Genomic DNA, 18,796 nt, shown 5'->3' with positions numbered 1-18,796 from the left:
GGGCGTTCGATAATATAGGGCGTTCGATAATATAGGGCGTTCGATAATATAGGGCGTTCGATAATAAAGTACGTTATAGGTTGGTAACTTAAAACGAGAGAAATTAATTAATTATGTCTGCCATGTCTATCTCTGAAACCGGCGACTGCGCTCTTTGTCGAGTGCCGTTCCACTAACTGGACGATCAACAAGTCCTTAGAACAGCTGCCGAGCGCGGTGATCTGTCGAAGGCCACGATGCTTCTTCGGAATGGTGCCCAACCTTCCCCGTGGTATCTCGACGACTCCACACCGTTGATCAGGGCGGCGAAGGAAGGAAAGAGGGACGCCGTGCGCCTCCTCTTAACGCATGGAGCTTCTATATCTGAGAAGGACCGGTACGAGAAGACCGCATTTCACGGGGCGATGTCGAATGGCCACGTGATGAGGCTGTGCTCGGGGCGGCTCATGGTAAAGCATCGTAGATCTGCATGTCCGGAGTCGGCACAGGCCCTATCCACTCTGGTTGGAGCGAATGAGATTGGCCATCCGTTCTTCAAGCAACGATTGAGACGATGCAACAGCGGGAGACGGGCACTTCTGGTTGAGATGTTGGTTAATACCCTCGTCATGTTCGTTGAAATTGTCGCACTTAAGCGAAACCTTCTCAGTATAGACATTATATAATAGACATCATTCAAATGGCCAATAATGTTCATACTCAGCTTTTTCCTCCTCAGTCTCGGCCAATTGCTCCAATATCTGATCTTTGACTTCGTGGAGGGCAGCTTTGCAATCATCGTATCGCTCGTGCTCGATGAAGCCTTTGTCCGGCCACAAATCGCCCATTCTCTCCTTGACCTCTGTAACAAGCTCTGTTCCTGCTACCGCACTATCGCTATCTAGCTTGATACGCTCGAAATCTACTTCCGAAAAGTCGAACGGGAATGGGACGTCGCTGGTGACGGTCGGTAAGTCCGCCCACGTGTTCTTCAGATCGACCAGAAGCGATTGGAAGTGCGCCTCGCCGTATTCGAACATGCGGTGGGCAAGAAATATGAGCCCGTACGCTGCCGTCTTTCGGAATTCGACTACTCGATACAGGTCTGCGTTTTTGGCATGCATGAGTTTCCGCCATCCGATGAACATGTTTTGGACGGTATACTCGCGCACAGCCGCGGACCTTTCTTCTGGGGAAAGCCCAGAGAGCTTCGGCCTTGGTGCCAGATCGAGCGTCTCAGGCTCAAGGCCATCCCAGTCGAGGAAGGCTGGATCGGGATTGTGGTTGAAGAGCGGCGAGACGTGGCAAGACTGCCAGTCGATGATACCCGTGATCTTTTCGGGGTTATGTGGGTCAACGAAGATGTTGTCATCATGCAAATCATTATGCCAGAGGCACGGGTTGGTGATGCCAGTTTCCTTTGGAATAAGGGCATCGACGATTTGTCGGTACCATGCTAAAGCAGTAAGCTTCTTTTCCCTGTCTGGTCGGTAGAGCTTTGGGCCACAGAATAAGGCAATCTGTTTTGGGGGTTTAATTGACTGGATTGCCTTCATCTCTCGCGTCCCGACCGCTTGCAGATACTGCGTTAGAGAAGCCCCTACAAACTTGTCAGCGGCTGCACGAAGATGATACGAACCCCAACGTACATGGCCCTCTCTCGATATCCAAAATTGATCGGCCCGCATCAAACCAATCCCGGCCTGTAGCCGGGCCAATTGCAAACTCCGAATCTTTAACGGTCTTGCCATCCTTGGTGTAGTAGTTGCCTGCTGGTGGCTGCACGTCTCCCGCGTAGTACAAGCTGCCGTAATGCGAGAATGAAACGCTCAGCCATTGCTTCTGGAGACGTGTCAGGGCAAGGAGCACTTGGAGCTTCTGGGGTAGTTTCATCGTGCCCCAGACTTGAGACAGCGGAACACCCTCAGTTTTATCCATGATGATAAATTCAGCCCCAACAGGGTGAAATTTTGCTTGCGAGTTCCATGAGTAGACACGAGGCGCTGGTGTGTCAAGCACTTTTCTGGCCTCCCAAATCAGTCGCGTTAGCAAGATCCGGCATTGATGGTGTTCAGGATGAACATACAAAGTCCATGGTGGCGACTTCACTGGCCGTAGTAAAGTGCGGAATGCCAGCATTCGGGTTAGGCACCTTGGCTACAACTTCTCGGCCATCATCCATAGACATGAGGAAAGCTTTGTTGAACATGCCGTCGGGGTACTTCTTGATAGAAATGCACTGAGCGGCGCCGACCGAGTCTGCCGCGACACTTGCAAGCCTGTTCAAGTCGAATCTGATCTCTCGCTTTCGAAGATTCTCCACCTCATCTATAATAAAGCGGCCACGCGTAAATTTGAAGAATTCATCATTAGAATTCCAGTCTGATACGGATAAGTGATAGGTTGAATCGCGCTCAAATGGGCATGCTTACCTGCCTGAGAAGAGCCCATGCTGGCGGGACAGTGATGGTAGGATAGCGTTGGAGCTTTCGAGATTGAGCGGAAGTGTTGCTTCGGGCTTGGCTTAATACTTCGAATGTAGCACCAAAGACGCGCGGATGGAGGTCGGCACATATTTCATAAAATATAATGGCTCCGATGATCCGGGAAAACGCGAAGCACTCGATCACGCGAACATCAGATTGTCGAGAAAATCAAGGGGCGACAATGAGATCGGAAGCGTGATTGGTTCAGGAAAGGTTGCTTTGCTGCGCAAACAGAGAGATGATGATGATGCAGGTGTCGTGGATGATGATTAGATAGTCTTTCCCGCAGACATTTGAGAGGAGCTCAAGACGCTAGGGCATTTCGGGTGCACTTTATTAGTCAGCAGTCTCTGCCCCCGACTTTGGTGCACAGGCCACCAATCCTGGCGACACGCTAAAAACAGGCTACTCGTAGGCACGCGGCTTTGCCAGGTACGCCAACCTAGACCCAGACTCGACCGATGCTTTCGTTGTCATACTACTTTACAGGCTCCGTTGCAATAGAGTCTTCTGCGCCTACCACACTTTCTGAACCCACTGATTTCGAAACAAGTCAACTGCGCCGCTAATCAGCGCTAGCTGCAGCCAACCGGGCAGATGCTCCGCTACGTTGGGTTCATGATCATCGTGCTTGTCGTATCACAATGCATCATCAGGCAGTGGCTAAGTCATTTTGCCTGTCAACTCGCTATTTGCGACCACAATCTGCGTGCTCAAGACTCTACCGGAGCCAATGGCATGGGCGGTCTGTGTTGGCTTTGCTCATATTTGATCACATTCGCGAGCCGTGCCACGATCGTGCCGAACGTCTAGTTCATGTTTTCAAAGGTCTCAGGCGCTCTGCTTCGCCGCAATGCTGCTTGAGTGTGAGGCCACTGGCAGATTGATTTGCACTCTGAAGCCGGCTCTGACGAGTTGTCTGCAGCATGAAACCAAAAATCTTCGCTTCCCAATAGGGTCCACTATATCTTTGATCAGGTATATAAGACGCCAAATGACATCCCAAGAATGACAAGACAGACTTCGTTCCACAGCAATCCATCAGCTCCAAGTAAGTCTTCCATTCCCCGCTCCTGTCGTGATACTGACAAGCTTCCCCGAGCAGCATCTATATCCTACACACGCCCAACACAAGCCCTTATTGTACTATCATGCCTTCCAAGACCCAAAAGTCGCTTGAAGCTCTGATGGCCTATATCAAGCAGTCGAAGAACCGCCGCACTACGATCTTGCGTGGCCATGGCGAGCCTGGTCACCGAGCCGCCCCGGCGCGTGGGGGAAACCATGATGCGAGAATCGGAAGCCGCATCGATGTCGGAGAAATTATCAAGAAAGCTGGCAAGGAATTTCGACGGTACAAATTCCAGCTCAATTCGAACGCGCAAGATTCCACTCTCAAGAAAAAGGCAGCCCAAGATTCCCACAAGGTTTATTCGACTGCGGATGTGGAGATAAAAGCGGGTAGGACTGAGGAGGAAGAAGAGCAGGCGATGCAGGACTTCGAGGAACAAATGTCGAAGAACTTAAGAGAATAGACGTGGTCGTGTTATATCGTACTTTACAAGCGAACCGCCCACACAAGCGAACCGCCTAAAAATGCCAAGCCTCTACTAAAAAGCCGCTATCTTAGTTAGATTACTCTAACTCTAAGCTACTTAAGATAAATTTAGATAAGCTATTTAACTTAATATACTTTATAAGTAAAAGCTCTAATGTACTTTACTACTAAACTTCTTATACTACTAAACTCTCTAAAAATACTAAGCCTCTACTAAATACTACTATCTTATTTAGATTACTCTAACTCTAAGCTACTTAAGATAAATCTAGATAAACTATCTAACTTATCTATATTATCTTTAACTATCTAGTATATTTATATATTATACTCTAGCTTATTATAATATCTATAGTATTACTAAGCTAGCTAGCTATTATATACTACTATCTTTTTATACTACTTCTTACTCTTATTCTAATCTATAGTCTTTCTTTAAGTAACTAGCTATAAGCTAGCTTTAATTATAAGAGTATTCTTTTTCTAAATTTACTTTCTTTTATATAAATTATACTTTTTTTTCTATAACGTACTTTATAAGCGAGCTAGTTACATAAGCAAGCTAGTTACCTTCTCTTAGCAACGAAAATTAACGAAAATTAACCCGTTTCTCTTAAATAACTAAGCGAAACCTTAATATTTTTCTATAAAAATTTATATATATATTTTCTATAGCATATTACACCTTATAGTAAAGTTGCACTAAGATATATTACGTAATTAAAAAGCTATACGTATTTAACTAACTTTTAAGAAAAAATCTAGTTTACTTCTAGTAAGTACTATTATATCTCTATAATAATATATAGAACTTATAGTATATAGTATTTATAACGTAATAAAGGTTTCTAGAAAACTTCTATAGGGCTAGCTCTTCTAGGTATAGCGTAATAAGAGATAGAAGTTTAAAAAATTCTTTTTAGAGTTTTCTTCTCTAACTATATATAGATATTAATAATCTAGCTATATAAAGCTATATATTATAAGCTTATATATATTATAAGGTTTCTAGATATTTAGAAGTAATAATTTTAAGATAGTTTTAGTATAGTTCTATCTTTTTCTACTATACTATAAAATAGTTTTACTTTTAAATAACTACTTAAAGCTACTATATTATTAGTTAATAAGCTCTGTATAGTTTAAGTATACTATAATTTATAAAATTATAAGTTTATATAGCTAGATTAACTAATATATATATAGTTAGAAGAGAAAACTCTAAAGAAGAAATTTTTAAACTTCTATCTCTTATTACGCTATACCTAGAAGAGCTAGCTCTATAGAAGTTTTCTAGAAACCTTTATTATATTATAACTACTATATACTATAAGTTTTATATATTATTATAGAGATATAATACTACTTACTAGAAGTAAGGTAGATTTTTTCTTAAAAGGTAGTTATATACGTATAGCTTTTTAATTACGTAATATATCTTAGTATAACTTTTCTATAAGGTGTAATACACTATAAAGAATATATATATAAATTTTTATAGAAACATATTAAGGTTTTGCTTAGTTATTTAAGAAAAACGGGTTAATTTTTGTTAATTTTTGTTGCTAAGAGAAGGTAACTAGCTCGCTTGTGTAACCAGCTCGCTTATAAAGTACGTTAGAGTTAATTATAACTTTAATTTAGTAGAATTACTAGATATTTTATACTTCTAGGTAGTAGTATTAGTAGTAGAGAGTATTAGCGTATATAATTAAACTTTAAGCTTTAATACTACTAAATCTAAGTTAAATAAAACTAAGCTAGTATCTTTAAACTTTACTTTAATATTATTATTATTATAAAGTAAGTAGTATAGTAATATAATATATTATACTATAAGAAGTAGAAGACTTAGTAGGCTATAGAAAATATCTATATAGGCGCTAAGGTACTAGCTATAGTTACGTAAGTAGTATCTAAACCTAAACCTATATTAGTACTATAATAGTACCTCTCTTCTACTCTACTATTTATTCTAAATAGCCTAACTCTAAGAAAAAATTTTCTCTATCTTTATTAGAGCTTAGCTAACTATCTTATTTATATTAGTAGTTCTAGCTTTTCTAGGTATATACTATAGAAGGTAAGAATTACTTTATCTTAGCTCTTAAGGTCTATTACTAGTTACTAGAAAGACTTATAATATTTCTATTTAATAAGGTATTATAAGTCTCTATAGTTATTATAGCTATTAAGTAGCTTATTAAATTTCTATTACTTAGTTACTTTATTTAATCTATTCTCTTATTCTAGAACTTTTCTCTATAGGTAGCGTAATTCTACTTTATTAATCTTATCTTATTCTAGAAGGCTCTTAATATTATATTAGAGTTATAGAAGTAAGTAATAGAATACTAGAAAGATTTTTATAAATAGTAGTAGGTCTAGTAGATAAGTACGTAGGTAGACTTTCTTAACTTTATATAGTTCTACTATCTTATTATTCTCTTTCTTTATTAGATAGTTAGTTTTTATATTATATATATTAATATAGACCTTCTAGTCTTTCTTATAGTATAGTACGTCTTCTTAGTAATTATTAGTATATTACTTATACTAGTTAATAGACTACTATATAAGAGCTTTTAGTTAGGTAAGTATATACTTAAAGTAGTTTATAATAGTATTAGTATAGTAGAACTACTATTTCTACGTTAGAGATAAGTTTAGTAGATATAGTTATAAAGACTCTAAACCTAATTAGAGATTATAGCTATAGTTTATAAAGAATAGAAATACGCCTATAGTCTCTAATACTATATTATTTATTATAAATTTAGTAAGAGATAGCTATTAGACCTAACGTACTTTATAGGCGAAAGCTCTACACGAGCGAACCCCCTACAATTTCTTAGCAAGAAAAATTAACGAAAATTAACTCGTTTTTCTTAAATAACTAAGCAAAACTTTAATATTTTTCTATAAAAATTTATATATATATTCTCTATAGCGTATTACACCTGCCACTAAAGTTGTACTAAGATATATTACGTAATTTAAAAGCTATATATATTTAAGTAACTTTTAAGAAAAAATCTACTTTTCTTCTAGTAAGTACTATTATATCTCTATAATAATCTATAAAACTTATAGTATATAGTATCTATAACCTAATAAAGGTTTCTAGAAAACTTCTATAGAGCTAGCTCTTCTAGGTATAGCGTAATAAGAGATAGAAGTTAGAAAAATATCTTCTTTAGAGTTTTCTCTTCTAACTATATATATATATAGTTAATCTAGCTATAAATCTTATTATTATATAAATTATAGTACGCTCTAACTATATAGAGCTTATTAACTAATAATATACTAGCTTTAAGTAGTTATTTAAAAGTAAAGCCTTTTTATAGTATAGTATAAAAAGATAGAAATATACTAAAACTATGTTAAAATTATTACTTTAAAATATATAGAAGACTTATAATATATATTAGCTTATAATCTATAACTTTATATAGCTAGATTATTAATATATATCTATAGTTAGAGAAGGAAAGTCTAAAAAGAGTTTTTTAAACTTCTATCTCTTATTACGCTATACCTAGAAGAGCTAGCTCTATAAAAGTTTTCTAGAAACCTTTATTAGGTTATAGATACTATATACTATAAGTTTTATAGATTATTATATAGATATAATAGTACTTACTAGAAGAAAAGTAGATTATTTCTTAAAAGTTACTTAAATATATATAGCTTTTTAATTACGTAATATATCTTAGTACAACTTTAGTAGCAGGTGTAATATACTATAAAGAATATATATATAAATCTTTGTAGAAAAATATTAAAGTTTCGCTTAGTTATTTAAGAAAAACAAGTTAATTTTTGTTAATTTTTCTTGCTAAGAAATCGTAGAGGGTTTACTCGTGTAGAGCTTTCGCCTATAAAGTACGTTAGTTATCTTAGTAGAAGTTTATAAACGCGTAGAGGTATTATTTAATACTACTATTAACTCTTTCTATTTAGCTATTAGTCTCTAGATAGAAGAATAATAAGTATTTTAGCTTAATACCTAGCTTCTCTAAGAGATAATACTAGAATTTAGAAATAAACTATATACTTTAGTCTAAGACTATATTATTTAGCGTACTATATAAATAGTATACGTAGCTTATAAAGATATCTACTAATTTCTCTATAAATAGTAAAGAGACTAAGATAAGATAGCGTATTTTAGTAAGATAATAGATAACTACTAGTAGGTACTTATATATTTATCTATTCTTTTTATATAGTAGTAGTAGAGTAATATAGTTAATAGATATATTTAACTAGGTATAAAATAGTACTAGTAATAGTTATAGAAAGCTTTAAGAAGTAAGACGTAAACTCTTAATATATATATATAGCTTATAAGCTCTAATATATTTCTTAATATCTCTAGTAACTCTAGACTACTAGTAGTTTCTAGTAACTAGATTAATAGTTTTAACTTAGCTAGAGTATCTAGTAGAGCTAGTAGAGTAAGTTTAGTAGAGAATTTAGGTCTATAACTTATTATTAGGTTAGAGTAAATAATTAGTTTTAGTAGTAGATCTATCTATTAAGAGTTCTATAGTCTAGTATTAGTATTCTTAATTCTTTTTATAGTATTCTTAGCTATTATTTTACTTATTTATTCTAGAGAGTAGATATTATAGCCTAAGCTATATCTAACCTTTAGTATACTAGGTTAATTAGATTATTAATAGACTTAGCTATAGCTAGTAGAATAATATTAATTAGAGTAGTATATAAATTCTAGGTATTCTAGACCTCTCTAAAAAGGTCTACTAGTATAACTAGGTTAAATTATTCTAGAGATAGTACTATATACTATCTATTCTTAATATAATTATTATTTATATCTATTTTAGCTAAGTAATTCTTACGTTTCTAGCTTAGTATATTAGAGTAGATAGTCTTTAAGCCTAGTTAGTATATAATCTAGAAGTTAAACTATAAAAGAAATTCTAACTACTAGACTTAATACTAGCTTAGAGTTTTAGTTAAGATAAAGTATTCTAGATTCTTATAGTCTATAATAACTCTAAATAGTTTTATAATATCTTATAGCTCTAGTTTCTATTCTTTAAGCGTCTTAATAATAGTAAGAAGCTTTTTATTATAGATCTTATAGTTATATTCTAGCGTAGTATATTTACTAGAAAAATAAGTAATAGAATATAAAATACCTTCTCTATTATATTATAAAAGAACTCTACTAGAAGTCTAGTTAGAGGCGTTAGTTTCTAGAATAGTACGTCTAGTATAATTAAATATAGCTAGTACTAGAGCTATAGTAAAGGCTAACTTTAGATTTTTAAATATATTTTACTAATCTTTACTCTAGTACTATAGTAAGTTTTTTCTTATAAGCTTATTTAGTAGACTAGTAATCTTAGAGAAGTTCTAGATAAAGTATTTATAGAAGTTAGTAAACTCTAGAAACTTTTATAGATTCTAAAGATATAAAGATAGTAACTAATCTTTAATAGTTTAAACCTTAGCTAGATCTATCTTAATACTCTCTAGAGAGACTATTAGATCTAGATACTTTATTTCTATAGTTTTAAACTTATATTTATAGATATTAATTTATAGACCTATATTAATTAATTATTAGACTATCTCTTAGATATAGCTCTTGTATTTCTTATAATTAGCTAAATAGATTAGAATATTATTAAGATAGATAGTATACGTTTAGTCTAGTAGATTATATAGCGTATAATTAATATAGTTCTAGAAGAAGACTAGAGTATTATATAGTCTAAATAGTATAATAAGTAACTTATAAAGTTTAAATTAAATAATAAAAGTAGTTTTCTACTTATAGCTCTCTATAATATAGAGTTTATTAAATATAGTAATAATATCTAGTTTTATATAGACTTTAGTATTATATAATATATCTAGAGTTTTACGTATAAGAGGTAGTAGGTATTAGTTCTTAATAGTAATATTATTAAGATCTTAGTAGTCTTAATAGATACAAATTTCTTCTTCTAGTTATACTATAAGTAATAGTAGTACTATATAGCGTATCTAGAATTTCTAGATAAATCTCTTATCTAGATTATTATTAAGCTATTTTCTAATAACTTATAGTTCTAGTAGAGAGAAAAGTCTATTTTTCTAGTATAGTAGCTCTCTTTCTAGTATAAGTTTAATCTTATAGTTCTAGACTTACTATAGTAGTAATTTATTTACTTTACTAGATAGAAATTCTTTATATAGATCTACTAACTATAATAGTAGTAACTTAATAAGGTTCTTCTTTAGTAAATCTAGTTTCTCTTTTATAAATTTATTAATATTTACGTTAGTAATACCTCTTATATATAGTAGAGTTTTACTTTTAGTAAGAAGCTTATATATTTCTCTAGAGAGTTTCTATATCTTTATATAGTTAAGCTCTTTCTAGATAATTTTTATAGCTTTTATACTAGAGTTTTAGTAGAATTAGAGAAAGGTTATAGTAGACGCTAGTTAGATATCTTCTAGGTTAGGCTACTTATTCTACTACTAGATAGTATAGAGTAGCTATAGAAGTAGAATACTTAATAGTAGAAGTAGTAGCTTCTATAGTAGTTTTTCTCTTTACCTTAATCTAGTAGTAAAATAGGTAAGAGCTAGTTTTTCTTATAGTTAGTTTAGAATTATAAAAGCGTAGTATTTAGATATAATATCTTTTTCTATATTAGTATTATACGTATAATAGTAGAGATAGCTAGAGATTAGACTTACTTTAATAGTAATTAGTAAACTCTTTTATAGTTAGTTATATTTAGTAGCTTTCTTATATATAGGTAGTCTATAGTTAGAATATTTAGGTTTACCTAATATAGAGAGGTTATAGAAGACTTATAAGAGATCTAGAACTATAGAGATTTAGAGTAGTAAGAAAAGACCTATAGAGTAATAGTAGCATTAGTAATACTATAAGTTAAAGGTTAATATTATTTCTATCTAGTCTATACTTAGATTATAACGCCTTAGCTATAGTAAGCTAAGAATAATAAAAGTTTTCTAGGCTAGAGTAGTAATAAGAAATAGATAGTATTTATAGTAGTTACTAGTTACTATTAGTAAGATAGTATAGCTAGTAACTTAGTTCTCTATTTTACTATCTACTAGAAGAAGTATTTATAGTACTAGTATTAGCCTTATTTCTAGATAAAGTTTAGTAATAAGGTTCTTGCTAATAAATACCTATTCTAAGCATCTACTATTAATAAGTCTATTAACTATCTTAGAGTTATAGTATATAGAGAATAAGGTTATTTAAATAAGTAATAATTTACTATCTATAAATCTAAGTTATAGTAGCTTTTATTTAGCTAGAATATAGTAGATCTAATATATATTATTATTCTAAACTAACTTTAAATTCTCTATTAACCTCTAGTTATAGTATTAGCTAGAGGTTAGAAGTTTTCTAGTAAGCTAGAGTTTAACACGCTTATTAAGAGTATATCTACTAGAGTAGTTAAGCTTAAAGTAGAGCTATTAGTCTCTTCTTCTATAAAGTCTTATACTTAGAATAGGTTATCTAGTAGAAAGTCTTATAAGAAATAGAGATAGAGAAGCTAGAGTAAATACTATAATTAGAGTATATATAATAAAATTTAAAGAATAGTTTCTTATCTTATTCTAGTTAGTCTAAGCTATCTATACTTAGTATTATTTTATTTTTTTTCTATATAGTTATTCTTATTATATTCTATCTACTTATAGTAGAAATAGAGGTCTTATTAAATATATTATTCTTAGGTTAGATAGTTATTCTAAGTTAGATTCTAGAATAGGTAGTAGATATTTAATTATATAGTATTAGAGTCTATTACTATTATATTAGAGAATATAATACTATAGAAAGTTAGTAGCTTTTAGATTTATAGAGTAGATTTAGTACTAGAGTAGTAAGCTTATAGTTTATTAATATAGGCTTTCTTCTATAGGTTCTTCTAGCTCTTCTAGTATTACTTATACTACCTATTAATATTATTTAGTTTTAGCTTATCTAAGCTTACTATAACTATATTAGAGAGCTTCTAGAAAACTTTAATCTTAAGTAAATTAACTATTTATATATTTATCTTTCTAGCTATAGTTATAAGTTAGTTATACTTAGCTTTAAAGTTAGGCTAGAGTTTATTCTTTATCTAGTAGTTTTTAAAGTTAATTTTTACTTACTATAAGAGGTTAACTAAGATATAGATCTAGCTTATACTCTCTAGAATATTCTCTAGGCCTTGCTATAGCTAAGAAACTAGATTATTAGAGTTATTAGTAATTATCTTAAACTTTATTTATAGTAGACTATAGGTATTACCTTTTAGGCATTCTATAATATACTATAGCTAATAGAAGCTATTATTAAAAACGTAATTATCTACCTTAAGAACGTAGTAAATACTAGACTACTATGTCTTAAACTATTATTAGTACTTTAGTATATTCTTCTTATTACTCTTAAACTTTTCTAGGTCTTCTAAAATATAGCGTCTACTACTACTATTAGTATTATTATTTATAAGGTTAGTAAGAGTAGTTATAATAGTTTTAATCTAGCGCTACTTCTAGTTATTTTTAAGTTCTACCTAATTAAGCTTAGCTTACTACTTAGTATCTTTAGCCTCTACCTAATTTATTTAATATATTAGAGTATTCTTAAGTATAAAAAGAAGAGCTATAAGAGCTTTAGCTTATAGCGCTAGATCTTATTCTAGACCTAGTAATATAATAAGCTTAGTTAGATTAGTATTAATACTAGTAGCTATTATCTACTATATTAGTAGCTAGAATTATATATAGTTAGTAAGAAGCTTTCTCTACTACTACTATTACTAATTACTTACTATAGTTCTAGAGTCTAGCTAGCTTTATAGTTTTCTAGAAGCGTAGAGAAGGCTAGACTACGTATAATAGTAGCGTAGTTCTTAGTTTCTTTCTAGGTCTCTAGTATAATACTAGAAAAAACTATTATAAAATAGTAAGATCTTAGGTAGAATAGTATAAACTATTATAGAGTAAGTAGTATAGTAATATAATATATTATACTATAAGAAGTAGAAGGCTTAGTAGGCTATAGAAAATATCTATATAGATGCTAAAACGCTAGCTATAGTTATATAAGTAGTATCTAAACTTAAATCTATATTAGTACTATAATAATTATCTATAATTAATATATAAAAAGCTATATAAAATATAAGTAGAAACTTAATTTTTATAATATAGTTAATATAGCTTTATATTAGAATTTTAACTTAGTAGCTATATACTACTTTTAATAGTAAGAAGTAGCTAATATTAAGTAGCTATAAGAAGTATAATAAATATACTAGTATATAAAAAGCTATAATTTTATTCTTTTTATAGTACTACTAGAATTTAATAGAGCTATAGCTTTTATAGCTATCTAAAATTAGTAGATAATATATACCTATAATATAACTCTTAGTATACGTATTAAAGTACTTTAACTATATAATACTAACTTTATTTATTATCTAGCTACTTTTAGAAATAGCTATAATCTAGTTATATAGTAGCTAGCTACTTTTATACTATACTAAGAAATAGTTCTTACTTATAATAATAAGAAATAGTAGAATCTATATATTATCTACTACTCTTACTATTATAATTACTAAAATCTACTTATAATTATCTAGTTAAAAACTCTTTAGTTATAATTATCTCTTAGAGCTAGTAACTATTACTTAAGGTAATATTATTTCTATTATAAAGCTAGATTAATTAAAATTATATATATCTTTATTAGTAATACTATACTTTATCTTTATATTATTTACTAGATTAAACTATATCTAAATAATTATAGAATCTTTTTACTTTACTCTCTAATAGTTATACTAGTAATTAAGCTATATTTTAAGCTTAGAATAGTATATAATAAAGTAGTTTAGCTAGTTCTTATCTATAATCTTTTCTCTCTACTTAGTAAGTAGCTTATTAGCTATATCTTAAATAGTAATAAGCTAGAAAGTAAATTCTTATACGTCTAGGTCTAGTATATACTTAACTATTACCTACTTTTTATTTATAGTAAGTATTATTTAATTAGATATCTTTTTATATTATAGAGTAACTCTAGTATATTAACTATAAACTTTTTTCTATAGTATATTATAGAGAGCTATAGTACGTTATAAGCTTAGCTTAGAGTTCTATTAAATAGTCTAAAGCGTAAGCTATATCTAGAATTTATCTAAAGTTAATTAGATATTTATAAAGAGCTTTATAATAGAGATAGTAGTATTTAGTAAGAGCTTAGTATTTTTAGAGAGTTTAATAGTATAAGGCTTTTAATAGTAAAGTACGTTAGGCGGTTTAATAATAAAGTACGTTAAGTTTTATTAGTATAGCTCTAATAGTTATAAAGTTAGAGAGGGGTAAGATTTCTTAGAAACTGTGCGCTAGGTGGGACGTGCGCCAGCTGATGAAACACGGTATGGAGTCGGAGTTAGACTTTGCAGCTGGCCTTGGCGTGCTCTAACGTTGCGCGTCCAAAACATCTCAGCGTTGCTCCACAACTTTCGCATGCCGCATTCCGTCTAATTTCGTATCGTCGTTTGAATAGGAAGGAAACTGTGTCGTCTTGGTAGCTAGCCCCTTCTCTACCATGTCACATACTGCACTTTGTTTGACGACTGCTAACACCTTACAAGAAACATCCCCAAGTTCCCCCCTAGAGTCGAGCGTCTCTGCGCAGCCTAATCAACTAGGAGCTTTCATTTTCGAGACATGCACAATCAACCGCCTCAAGTGGAGTCCTTCCGAGACCTGTGTTATCTCGGTGAAGTGTCCTCCACAGCAGACGATGGCTCTCACAAATTTTCGCGGTTCGCCGTCATAACCCACGATTACCACGTCTGGATTGGCCAGGCTCCGATCAGAAATAAGGACTTGAGCCCAAAGAACATCACGGACAGCCTGAAGCTTATTCTGGACGAAGACGTATATCCCGAGCCTCCATCGCATATCACGAGTGCTTCGGTTTCGATTGACGGCAACGTCTTCGTCAAGGGCCCCAAGGTAGGGGGCTACAACGCGTTCGCGGGTACAGGCGCATTGCGGAAACTGCTTCTCCAGGAAGCTGAGACGTTGGAGATCCTGCGACGTAATCAACCCCCTACTATCATCCGATATCACGGCAGCATCATCAGAAGGGGCCGTATTGTCGGCCTCGTTCTGGACCGACATCCTCGTACGCTTGAGCTTGAAGCCCGACTGAAAAAGCGGAAGATTGACTCCGACATGTGTTTCGACGGAATTAAGGCAGCAGTCGAACACCTTCATTCGCTCGGACTAGCCCACAACGACCTTAACTCATACAATATCATGATGGATGAAGATGGCACACCTGTCCTCATTGATTACGGCTCTTATCAGCCGTTCGGGAAGAGCCTCCTTACAGCAGGCACACCCGGATGGGTCGATGAAAACTTCACAACTTCGGCGCAGCGGAACGACGAGATTGCTCTGGGAAAACTCCAAGTTTGGCTGAAGGAGCAAACGCGTTGAGATTTCATTGGTTTATATCTCATCGTAATATCCAGTCTGGCCCTCCACCGGGGACAATGTGGTTGTCACCACAGATTAAGTACATATTGCTGAGCACAAAGCCGTGACATGAGGTACGTCGACAGCTATGATGACCTAGTCGTTGGTGGCTGATAATTCTGCGATTGAGGACACTCTGGACTCAAACAATCCTTGCACACCTGCTCTATCTCTGTTGTTCGGCGGCCTTCCGCGTCGACGGTGACTTTCATCGTAGTTTCTAAACCGCACCTACACTAGGTTCAGCTGCTTTCGGCAATAGAACTCTAATCTAACTGACATGTTGAGGTAGGCAGTTAGGTTGGCTACTTCCGTATTCTAAAACCTGGTCAAGTAAATATCACTTCATCCGTATGAGAATGGAAACCGGTCATACTCTGCAATATGAGCAAAGATGTTATTTGGCGCGGGTTGCAACCGCGGCGAATGAGACGACACACGCCGAGCTTTATAGTGTTTTGATGCAGACCTTGGTTCCAGGATGTGCATTGTGCGTGCGGTATGTGTCGCTTAATCATTAGGCGCGACCTTGCTCCCACTTGTCTGTTGACGATTGCCATCCCGCCTTAGCTGCAAGGTTGGCATGTTTTGGTTTGCGCAGCTCGCTGAATGAGCAAGGAATGACCCCGCAGCAAGCGAACTGCAGTGCACTTGGAATTTGATGTTTGGTGGATGCGCCCCCGACGTTCAACTCTCGCACCACACCCCAACACAACACACAACCCACAGTCCCTCACTCAAGAAACCCCTCATTTGTAAGAACGCCTCTCACAAAGCCACATTCTGCCCTTTTCTTAAGCAAGCGCCACCTTTCCCAATATCCATCCCTCCATATCATGCACAAATCTGTGGCTTCGATTGCAGATACTCTGCAAAACCATAACTACAACGCCGTCCCTCACTCAAGATAAATATTTCGATTGATTGCGCATGGGATGGCCAGGTGCATAGGCTTGCTTCTTGAGCGAGCACCACGACGTCGTCTCACTCAAGATAAATATTTTATTTGATAGCGCATTGAATCCTGCGTCGATTGAGTGTGCTTTCTTGAGTGAGGGGCACCGTTCCCAATAGTATTTGCCATGTTTCCAATCTGCGACCCTATCATGGCGGAGCATCACTTCGCACCACGCATCGCCTCCCTTCTCTCACCGTGCCCGTTGTGTGCCCCCGCGCTGAACCGCGCCTCGCCTCGCCCCGGTGCACCCTACGTCCGATGGAACTTCTCCCCAGAATCATGTCCCTCAAGAAGTCCATCAACCCCAGAAGCTCCGCCTGCATGCCTGCCACCCCGCTTTCCTCCTTCTCAGCAGCGGCCTTTTTCGTCTCTGCGGCCTGGGTCGCCTCCGCGAGCTTCCGTTCCGCGTCGCAGAGCGTGTCCTTGCGGCTCGTGTATTGGACGATGTAGTTTTCCGTGGTCTCGAGAAGTCGTGTGCCGGGCACATATGTCGCGGTAATCTCGATGGGCGCGGTGCTCATTGTCGCATCCGGCTCAGCACGCTGTCGCTGAAGGAGCTCCCTGAAGTTGTTGGCCATCGACAACTTCTCCCCAAGCGTAGATATCTCGCCTTCTAGCTGTGCGCGAGCAAAACCCGTGCGATGCTCGATGTCCCGCTCAATTGTGCGTGCAGCTGCATCTGCGCTGATGGCCTCGGTGCGGACAGCCGTTGCCCGACGACGTGCATTTGTCATTCTGACGATATCCGGCATGAATGTTTGGATGTGAGCGGTGAATCGAGTCGAAGGAACACGGGCTTGCGGCGAAGATGGTCTCGGAAGGGTGTTGGTGGCGGCCATTGTCCTCGAATTGCGGTCTACCGGGCCTCTCTCCTTGTCACCCCCACCGCCGGTCGCGCTGCCGAGTTTCGCATCAAATCTGTTATCGCCACCAGCCCTAATGGTCAGATCGTCGAGGTCAATGTCGTCGAGGATCAACGGGCGGGGAAAGGGAGGATCGGACAGCGGAGAATCGTCTGGGTCGACGTCGTCGGTGGGCGGAAGGGCAGCGGCCGCTAGCGTCTTGGCAAGGAACATCGAAACGCCGGAACGCCGACACGTCAGGTTCTTCAGACGACCACCCAACGCCCGCACGCCAGTCCTGCACGCTCGACGCGCACCTGCAACGCCGCATTCTTACCTGGAATCCACCAGCATCGCCCTCGTATCCATGCGACAGCCATATGGAGTGCCCGGGCTCCGCGCATGCGAGTTGCCGAAGCCCTTCACCATTCCAGTTCTCTCTTCGTTGGACGCGCACCCGTCTTTCGGCCGAGCAACACCATAAGCTATTAGCGCGCACTGCGGCAGACCAGCTGCTGCACAAGTGGATGCCGGACAAGTTGCGCCACTCGTGGTGGCCGGGCGAGAATGTCCTTGGGGCATTCGTGGTCCGCGTGTCGAACCGGGTACGAGATCGATTCGCGATGCTCCTCGAGAAGCCATTGGCGAGCGGAAGAGGCGGCTCGCGAAGGCGAAGGATGGCCTGCGCATTGCCGTCGCTAACTAGGAGCGGACAACATTCGACGAACTGAGGGAGGGGAGCACAAAGCAAGCAGCTCGTCTGCAACGACGTTGGCTTCGAGAGCGGTGCCAACGGCCACCCGGAGCTCTTCCTCTGGGTTTCTGACTCTCGTCTAACGAACCTATCGCCGATCATACTACGAGGACCCGCACACTCAGCTCGCCGATATTCCGAACGCCGCTGCCAATAGGCAGGCTCTGTACGATAATGATGATGACGACGGTGCTGCTCAGAGTGGGTTAGGAGAACGCCCGACCTGGTAGACAAAGGTACAAGATGGACAAGAGAGGACAAGAGACGGAAGAGAATGAAGATGGACGATTTCATTTCCGCCTTCAACTCAAGCTCCTTCGGCAATGAGCACTACAACGACTACGTTTACGGGCACCCGCTGCGAAAGCAAGTCTAACTCTACACTTGATTGATGCTCACCGCGTTCCATTCCCATGTCGAGATACCGATACCACGCGTAATAAGGAACACTATCCACTCACGAGACCACGCCCATCAGCCTATGTATTCAATTTACCATGTATTGCATGATCCCAGATCTGCACTGCTATTTCCGATAAGACTTTCAATATATATGAATGGAAAGGAGTCAACCTCAGGCCATGCTCTGCCTCTAAGTTTTCGTGTCTTCTGACACCTCGGTCTTGCTCTCCTTCTTCTTTTTCT

At 36.2% G+C, this 18,796-nt stretch overlaps 4 protein-coding genes across 4 annotated transcripts; 2 read left to right on the top strand and 2 right to left on the bottom strand.

Annotated features, from left to right (window-relative positions):
- Nucleotides 1-671: 671 nt before the first annotated feature.
- On the bottom strand, nucleotides 672-2,430 carry BU26DRAFT_511279 (phosphotransferase enzyme family protein; the record flags this gene model as incomplete). Its single annotated transcript, XM_033827285.1, has 4 exons — nucleotides 672-1,579; nucleotides 1,629-2,007; nucleotides 2,066-2,361; nucleotides 2,412-2,430. The coding sequence occupies 4 exons, from the start codon at nucleotides 2,428-2,430 to the stop codon at nucleotides 672-674; spliced, it is 1,602 nt and encodes a 533-aa protein (XP_033676910.1).
- Nucleotides 2,431-3,419: 989 nt separating this feature from the next.
- BU26DRAFT_525015 (uncharacterized protein) lies at nucleotides 3,420-4,002 on the top strand (the record flags this gene model as incomplete). Its single annotated transcript, XM_033830405.1, has 1 exon — nucleotides 3,420-4,002. Exon 1 carries the CDS (start codon nucleotides 3,617-3,619, stop codon nucleotides 3,998-4,000), a length of 384 nt encoding a protein of 127 aa, XP_033676909.1. The 5' UTR covers nucleotides 3,420-3,616.
- A 10,522-nt stretch (nucleotides 4,003-14,524) lies between these two features.
- BU26DRAFT_525014 (serine/threonine-protein kinase-like protein) lies at nucleotides 14,525-15,919 on the top strand. The gene is made up of 2 exons (XM_033830404.1): nucleotides 14,525-14,635; nucleotides 14,703-15,919. Exon 2 carries the CDS (start codon nucleotides 14,779-14,781, stop codon nucleotides 15,556-15,558), a length of 780 nt encoding a protein of 259 aa, XP_033676908.1. The 5' UTR covers nucleotides 14,525-14,635; nucleotides 14,703-14,778; the 3' UTR covers nucleotides 15,559-15,919.
- Nucleotides 15,920-16,244: 325 nt separating this feature from the next.
- BU26DRAFT_585521 (uncharacterized protein) lies at nucleotides 16,245-18,659 on the bottom strand (the record flags this gene model as incomplete). Its single annotated transcript, XM_033834640.1, has 3 exons — nucleotides 16,245-17,616; nucleotides 17,735-18,481; nucleotides 18,648-18,659. The coding sequence occupies 3 exons, from the start codon at nucleotides 18,657-18,659 to the stop codon at nucleotides 16,702-16,704; spliced, it is 1,674 nt and encodes a 557-aa protein (XP_033676907.1). The 3' UTR covers nucleotides 16,245-16,701.
- Between the last annotated feature and the right edge of the window lie 137 nt (nucleotides 18,660-18,796).

The sequence above is a fragment of the Trematosphaeria pertusa genome (assembly GCF_010094035.1).
Source record: "Trematosphaeria pertusa strain CBS 122368 unplaced genomic scaffold BU26scaffold_22, whole genome shotgun sequence".
NCBI classification, from domain to species: Eukaryota; Fungi; Ascomycota; class Dothideomycetes; order Pleosporales; family Trematosphaeriaceae; genus Trematosphaeria; species Trematosphaeria pertusa.
Note: the sequence above shows the minus strand (reverse complement) of the source record. Positions and strands in the feature narration are given on the sequence as shown.

Excerpts from the sequence above, each read along its gene's own strand:
- BU26DRAFT_525014 (XM_033830404.1), top strand. The coding sequence starts at position 14,779 with ATGCACAATCAACCGCCTCAAGTGGAGTCCTTCCGAGACCTGTGTTAT.